General features: G+C 36.8%; 1 protein-coding gene across 1 annotated transcript; it reads left to right on the forward strand.

The window, feature by feature from the left end:
* Positions 1–5,302: 5,302 nt before the first annotated feature.
* Positions 5,303–6,898, forward strand: LOC107694630 (collagen alpha-1(VIII) chain-like). Its single transcript, XM_016494317.1, has 4 exons — positions 5,303–5,354; positions 5,388–5,573; positions 5,911–6,036; positions 6,146–6,898. Exons 1-4 carry the CDS (start codon positions 5,303–5,305, stop codon positions 6,424–6,426), a joined length of 645 nt encoding a protein of 214 aa, XP_016349803.1. The 3' UTR covers positions 6,427–6,898.
* The last annotated feature ends 1,335 nt before the right edge of the window (positions 6,899–8,233 follow it).

Genomic DNA, 8,233 nt, shown 5'->3' on the forward strand with positions numbered 1-8,233 from the left:
GTATTTCCTCAGCAGCCAGCACGGATCAGCTCCAGGCATGACGAAGCGATATCGTCCTCTTTTGGAAGGCCAAACAAAGTAGTTTCGCTTTCACAACGAAACACACAGCGCCTTCACTACATGGCGCCAGCGACAACAATACTACAGCGAGAATAAAAGTTACGCCGCCTTTCTTTGTGTGAACATTTGGGCGGCGTTATGCAAATCTTCCCACATCGTGACGTAGACATGTGGGGGCGTGTTAGAACGAGCCGTTTTAGGTAGGTGTGGCTGACTCTTAACTTTTATAAAGAATATCTTTTTGGATTTGAGACTTTAGTTTTCCAACTTTACAGATCTTCTTTATGCACCAAGAGCTTGTAACACTCCAAAGAGAAAGGAAAAATTGAAATCGCATCATATGACCCCTTTAAATAAGGAATAAAACAAAAAAAATATGTACATTTTCTCAGAGGAAGCTTTTAAAAAGGAAGTTTAAAAGTGCATGTTTATAATAAAGGACATTTAAAAAAATATATTATTAATAATCCTAATGCTTAACTTGCTCATAAAACATATGGGAATTGTGTTTTTGTGTAGCAGTAGATAACCCCAACCCATGCTTGCTTATAAAATGTAACAAGAACCAAAACCCTGATTCGTTCCTTTGTGAAGAACTACTAAGAAAACTAAGTACCCTGCCCACAAATAAATGGAGTAAATAAAAATAATTAAAAGAAAAACAATTAAAGGAAATAGTGATTGCCATGGAAACAGGGAGGCACAGCATAAAAAATAGATTGATGGGGGGTGTCTGGTGGTTTTCTGACATCTGCGATATGGCACAATGGACAACTGGGGTGAAGAGGAGAACCCCCTCCATCTACACCTCCTTTCTCTTTATGAAATCCGATGAATTAAAACATTCTAGCCACGATATAAAAATACATCAGGCATAATCTTCCATGTCACCTCACCAAATGATTCCCTATTACACATGACAGGTTATCATGGCTTTGCTTTAATGATTTTTGCCATTTGCTAATGAGTGCTCATGTTAAACTAGCCCGTGTGTCATTATTCAGCAGCAGATTGGACCTCAACAGTTAAAGAATTGGAAAATTATTAATTTTAAGCTTGTGCAGCAGATTCAATTTGTCGTGTTCACCGAGATTCAAATGAATAAGGGATGTGCTTTGATATTACTTGCTCGCTGTTCAATTAATTTTTTTCCCACAAACCCTTCCCCTAATGACTCCATGCAGACAGAGAAAAGTGAAGCCCTCTTAATTTGAAAAACCCAAAGCAGGCCCTTGGGTTCATCTGTGTCTGTGCTGGTGCTGCTCAAATTAGGTTAATTAGCTCGCACAGCCAGGAGAAAATGAGGTCTAACCTACCAAACAATCTGGGTGAGCACATATGCGCATGCGTAGAAAATGCATTCAAAAACATTTTACTTTGTGAACAAGAAAACAGCCTATACCAAAAAGTAGTGATGGGCGCTTCAAATCTTTTGTTTCGAATCAGTGCTTGGGAGCGCAAATTGATCAAGTCAGTGGTTTCACACTTTAATGAAAATACTTTTTTTATGTAGAACATGACATTGAAAAATAATTTTGCTGCAATTCTCATTGCATTTACATGGCTTTAAATGGTATTCAATCGGATTCAGAGCGCACTGAGGTTTCAAACGCTTCAAACAGTGATATGTTTTACAAAGCGATCGGTTCATTTGATTCAAAGCTTCAAAAAGCCTCGCTTATTTTTAGCTTTGAAGTGTAAGGTTTCACAGCGTATATCACCAATAATGGGACTTGATGCATATGTCAAGAGTGAACACCGAAACACATGCATAATGCACATGCGCACTGTAAAAGGTCTCGTTTTTATGATTCAGACTCTGGTGGCCTTGCTTCGTTGTATGAAGAGGTGGACGGTGGTGCTGGAATGGTAATAAAAGTTAATAGTGTAATAAATTGTGAGCTGTAAACGACTGGCAGTACCCTGGAGGCTTGAGACAACGTGACAGATTGGACTTTGGTCAGGAGAGTAGCAGGACTGGCATGCTGCAAAAAACGTGACATTGCAAGCCCTATGGTAGGCTATACCACTCTCTTTCTTCCTCATCATGGATTAAGACACAAGAGCTATGCTTTAACATTACATGCCGTCATTAGCACAAAGTGCCTTTCTTCCAATATGATCTGATGCAGGCATATTATTTCCAGTTCTGACTCATGTGGATTGCTGCAGAACTTGGACGTGCCGAGTTGTTTGCTTTGTCACTCAGTTTTGTCTCTCATTCCCAATTTATACTGTGCTGTAATGCATATGTGTTTATGATGCGGTATATCCATGGCACTTTTCAATAAATAAATAAATTAATTTAATTTAAAAAAAATTATATAAAATAAATAGCAAGTTGAAAATTAAAGCTTGCCTAAAATTTTATCTTTTTGTTGCATCCATCTAGTTTCCAAATAAAGAAAGAAAGAAAGAAAGAACTTTTTTAGGACATCAATGTGTCGTCACGAGCTGCAGGGTTTCATTTGGATTTGTCTGTGCATGTTTCTTTTACTCTCATAGATTTTGTTACCTTTGCCATGCATTATACAACTGATAGACTGCAACGGCTGGAGTTAAAAATCATCATATGTGTTCTACTGAAGAAACAAAGTCATCTTGGATGCCCTGGGGGTAAGCAGATAAACATCAAATTTTCATTTTTGGGTGAACTATCCCTTTAATTCACCGCATTGTGCAATTAATGTTAACTGCACTTTCCAGCCAAAATAACTGTATCATGATTTATTCTGTCACCATGATTTTTTTTTTCAGGTGCAATGTTAGACCAAAGCAGGGGTGTCCATTCCTGCTCCTTGAGGGCCACTGTCCTGCAGAGTTCAGCTCCAACCCCACTTACACTTTGTATACACCTGAAAATCAGCTAATCAAGGTCTTACTAGGCATACTAGAAACTTCCAGCCAGGTGTACTGAGACAAGTTGGAGTCAAACTCTACAGAACAGTGGCACCCAGGTCCGAGTTTGAACGCCCCTGGACTAAAGAGATCCTGCTTTGTGAGCCGAGTTTTCTACAGTGGTTTAAGGGTTTCATCTTAATAGGGTATTTGGAGACCTCTAGAGGCATACAAGAGTCAACACACCCTTTCTAAATCGACTGCCTATGGTGGTTACAACAAAGTTGAACGCTGCCTTCTTCCAGCTGAAGTTAGTCATTACAAGTGATGTTATATACAATATCAGTCAATCTTATGTTTAAGGCTTTGGGAAAAGTTTAATGGATTAGAAAACCAACATGTGCTATTTTTCCAGTAAAAAAAAAGAGGAAAGAACAGAACAGAAAAAATACTTATAGTATTCTGATAAATACATTAATTTCTTCATTGAAACTAAAATAAATGCAGGATGTAAGACGTATAGAGCATTTAGTCTGTGAATAAAAAAAGTAAATAAACAAAACAATCACAAAAACATTCTTATAGAAAGTATGAGCTTTAAATACATCTTAGAGAGTTAGAGAGTCAGACTTGTAAACCGAAGGTTGTGGGTTTGAGTCTCAGGTCCGGGATTGTTGGTGGGGGGAGTGAATAACCAGGACTGAGGTGACCCTTGAGCAAGGCACCAAACCCCCAATTGCTCCCCGGGCACTGCAGAAATATGGCTGCCCACTGCTCCGGGTGTGTGTGTGTTTTCACTACTGTGTGTGTGCACTTGGATGGGTTAAATGCAGAGCACAAATTTCGAGTATGGGTCACCATGCTTGGCCAAACATCACTTCACATTCACCTTTTTTGCATATAACAATAGGATATAATATTTTAGCATCAAAGCAAAAGCAGCACACAATATTTGCAAAGGTGTGTTTTTTACTGTGTGTATATATACACTTCTTATTTGTTATATGAAATAGTTCATTCAGGCCAGTACTAAATAAAAAAAAAAAGATTCCTCATATTTTTGAAAAATATTTTTGTTTGTGCAATACCAAATGCGAGCATTGTCATGCAATAGGGCCATTTTGTGTCAAATCAACCAATTTTTTATTTATTATTTTAGTTTTTAGAAGGATGTGCAGCGTCATTATTTTATTTTTTACAAAGAAATTGATGTTTATTAGTAAAATGTTGACTTACATTAATTTAAAATGGAATTAAAGCTGAATCTGGCTACACAGTCATTGGTGAACAGGGTATACAGTAATGGGCTAGCAACGCTGCCCCATGAAGTGCCAGTCTTGAGGATCAGAGAAGTGTTTTCTTGCCTATCCACACATGCTGGGCTCTGCTAGTGAGAAAATCCAGTATCCAGTTGCAAGTCCTAGATTTAGCAGTTTCTGTATTAGTTTGGATAGAATACCAGTGTTCATGCTAGTTGGTCATTGCAGATTTTTAGAACACAAACCGAGATTTCATCTGTTCCAGTGGCTTTTCGGATATTGATGATTCAATAGTACGGGTCTCAAACACTTTGAAATAGGATATCAACACTTTATTTGTGAAAGAGCATTGGGGTGAGCATTGTTTGTGCAATATTTTTTAATAATTAATAGTTTGCAGGTTTAGGCCTAAGTAAAAACTTATGACCTCAGCTGTGCCTGCAATTGACCCCTTGCAAAAGAGTGAGCATTGTTTGTGAAATACTCTTTTGTAAGCGCACAAGCGTATTTCACAAACAATGTTCGCTCTTTTGCAAGGGGTCAATCACAAGTACTGTTGAGGTCAGACCAAAATCATACTTCCCTGGCTTAAAATTTTGATGTTGTTTATTTTTTGTTTTGTATTTTTGAAGTCAAACATAAATAATGACGAACACCAAAATAAAAAGGTTAAATATTTACTGAGTAACCCACTTTTTTTTTTTATTAGGACAAAGGGATTTTAATTATTAAATAAAATAGTATATTTAAAAAAAATCACAATTACCAAGTGCATTGGCTTTCTAGCAATAATATTAGGTTATTGTAACAACATTTTAACAACACTTTATTTGGTAAAGAGCCCTTGAATAAATATAACAATGCTTTGACTTATGAAAATCGAGCACAATTTGTGCAATACTTTAAAAAAATATAAAACACTGGGTGGAGAGAATAGTGCTTGTTGCATGAATCTGATATGGTTGTGAATAGACTTGCACAACATTTACAGTGCTGTTGCAACATTTGCTACCAAAGATGCATGATAAATAACGTATCAGGCAGATACAGGGGCAGAGCATTTTATATTGGGGCCAGCTGCACTAGTATCCTCCTGTTTAATATAGCTCAGCATAAGTGTTAAAGATCAAAACCTTAAGGTAAAGATGCCCCGCAACATTCTGTATTCGCTGCTGCTTCTCCTGTTCAGCTGCGACTGTATTGCTGAGGTCCAGCAGGAAGGGAACTAAGTGCGGGCTGAGGGGACTGAGCATTTGAATGTGAAAAAAAGACGTGCTGTTTCAACTCCTGGTGAGTTTCAGACACACATTCTCACAGGGATCCAGTCTGAGCTGGCAGAGCTGAAATCTACTGTGAGTTCTCTGAAGACCAAACTGCAGGTCACTGAGGAACAGCTGAAACAGCTCAGGAGAAACGGTAACATCTTTCTGCCTGTTCTCATCATTTCTGTCAGCTTATATATTCCAAACAGTTAAGAGTTTTAAATGTAAATAAATATCAGAGGAAAATTAATTTTTCAGTCCATTAGTAGTAGTGCTAACACCTCAAGAAGCATTCCGTCCTGCAATAGAAATAAGTGAAACATTTATAGGCTGTTGACAAAAGTGCCAAGTGTATTCAGAAACCATGCTTTAGCATAACATTAACTAGCCAGCAGAAGCAAGAAATTATAAGCATATAATATACAATACAAAGGTTTGTGTGATTATTGTGTATGGTTATTTTTTAACAAAACATGATCTGATTCACACAAAATTTAAAGTGGCATTTGGTGCCACACTTGGATCAACGGGTAACTTTGGACCCTTCAACTCTCCAGTCACCCTGGTTTACAATAATGTCTATGTGAATGAGGGAAGCGCTTACAACCCAAACACTGGTGTGTGTTCTTATACTGAACCAATGTTTCACACTGAAAACTACATTTTGTCAAAATAAACAGCATAATTAAATAAAAACCACTGTTAATTGTTGTTGTACTATTACAGGTATCTTCACAGCACCTGTAAAAGGGGCCTATTTCTTCAGTTTCTCTGGACATAACTGCTCATCTAAAGTTCTGAATTTAGGACTCTTTAAAAATGGAGAACAGATGGTAATTGTTTTCAATCATCCTCTAGGTGACCACTATGAATCAACAGCTAATTCAGTCTCTTTGACTCTAGAGAAAGGAGATCGTGTCTATGTGCGTCTCCGTGAGACTTCATGGGTCTTTGATAATTACAGTCACCACAATTCATTTGTTGGGCATTTACTTTTCCCTCTTTGACAATCTTACTAAATTCATGAAGCACAAAGTCAAAACTAACATGTATTTTTGCTTGCAAGACTAATATTTTATTCTGGTATGTTTTCATATGCATAAAAAATACCTTTTTTATGAATTTAAGATGTAGGCCTGGTGAAAGTTAGTGTGGTAGTGATGTAGATAGAAGGAACAAGTACTAGACTTCTGTATGAATATGTAATATTTAACTCTTTTTAACTTGAGCAACAAGCTGAGCTAATCAAATTTCAAAATCTTCTGCCTACCTTCTGCCTCTTCTTCACTTCTGCCTAGTGATAGAGGTGGGGAATTTCTAAATAGTTATATTAGAGAAAAAATTATATAGGCCTAATCATATAATGCTACAGTGCTCTTTGTTCATGTACTTATCCTATATAAACTGTTGTAATATTTTTGCTGGTGGGTTTTCTCTGTGATTTGTGTGAGATACTCCCGGCCATGAATAAAGCATATCAAAGGCAATGTCTGGAGCCTTGTCTGGTTACTGCAGCGCAGCAGATTAATGAGGCAATAGAGATCTGCTGCATCTGAAATCACATACTTTCCTACTATATAGCAGGTGAAAAACAGTAGGCTATGTGAAAAGAGTAGTATGTTTGAATTCACAGTATTCACATAACAGAAGGCAAAAAGTATCCAGATGACTTACTACTTCCAACAAGATTTTGAGGGTGCATCTGATGAACTCTTTACTATCCCATGAGGCTTTACGTGCCTTTAAATAATAAACCTACATCTTTGTATTAAATCAGTTTGTCTTTTTAAATCATTTGAAATGATCCTTTTCATCGTCAGACAGAGCTACTTTACTAATTCCATAAGGAGAAACTTGCATGTATCTTGTGTATACTCCCATACTGAATTTGGTCGGTTGTCCTAGCGTTAATTTAGTTAACGAAGACTATGACGAAAAATGTTCGTTGACGAGCTTTTTTCCCATGATGAAGACGAGACGATAATAAGGTCAATAAACGATAACTATGACTCTATATCAACATGCAATTTCGTTGACGAAATAAGACGAGACTAAAATGAATTAAAAAAAAAAAAAACTTTACACTGAAAATATGCTTATTGGAAGTTACCTAGCTGGGGACTATTTTTAGGCGCTGCGTAATATCATTACCCCTCCTCCCTAAAAATATAATTACAAACCACGCTGTATATTGTAAATTATATAATGATATATACTTAAAATAACTGTTTAAGTAGTAAAACTATATAAATGCAAATGGGGCAAAAAAAAGTTTTAAGTTTAAAAACATTTTCCCCCGGTTTCACAGACCAGGCTTAAGCCTAGTCCTACACAAAAATGCATGTCTGTTCTGTTTTAACTGTATAAGAAACTTGCACTGACATATCTTAAAATATGTTAGTACTATCGATTTGTCACAAGTCGCATTCGGAAGGAGTGCCCTCTGGTGGAGATCATAGGGCACTCCAGCCGGTTGGTGTGACAGCACCTATTTTATTTAAAGAGTTCCATAAGAAGCTAAAACCTCGTTACAATGTGGCAAAATAAAAGTAACAAATGGTGTCACTCACAGCTTATTCTGTATAGTCAAACATTGGCTTTAGATATTAACTTCCACTTGTTTGTACTACTGTAAATCATTCTGATTATCTTTGTACTTTCGTTATTTTTTTGCACGTGACACGTTTTACCTAATAACTAGATTGATTTCTTTTGATCTCTTTTTGTTTAATAAAAGGCATACAGTATATTGCATATAGCCTATCTTCTGTAAGTCATGTAGATGAACAGATATGTTGATCCATCGGCAGAACA

Source organism: Sinocyclocheilus anshuiensis, unplaced genomic scaffold (assembly GCF_001515605.1).
Source record: "Sinocyclocheilus anshuiensis isolate Anshui unplaced genomic scaffold, SAMN03320099.WGS_v1.1 scaffold1638, whole genome shotgun sequence".
Classification (NCBI taxonomy): domain Eukaryota; kingdom Metazoa; phylum Chordata; class Actinopteri; order Cypriniformes; family Cyprinidae; genus Sinocyclocheilus; species Sinocyclocheilus anshuiensis.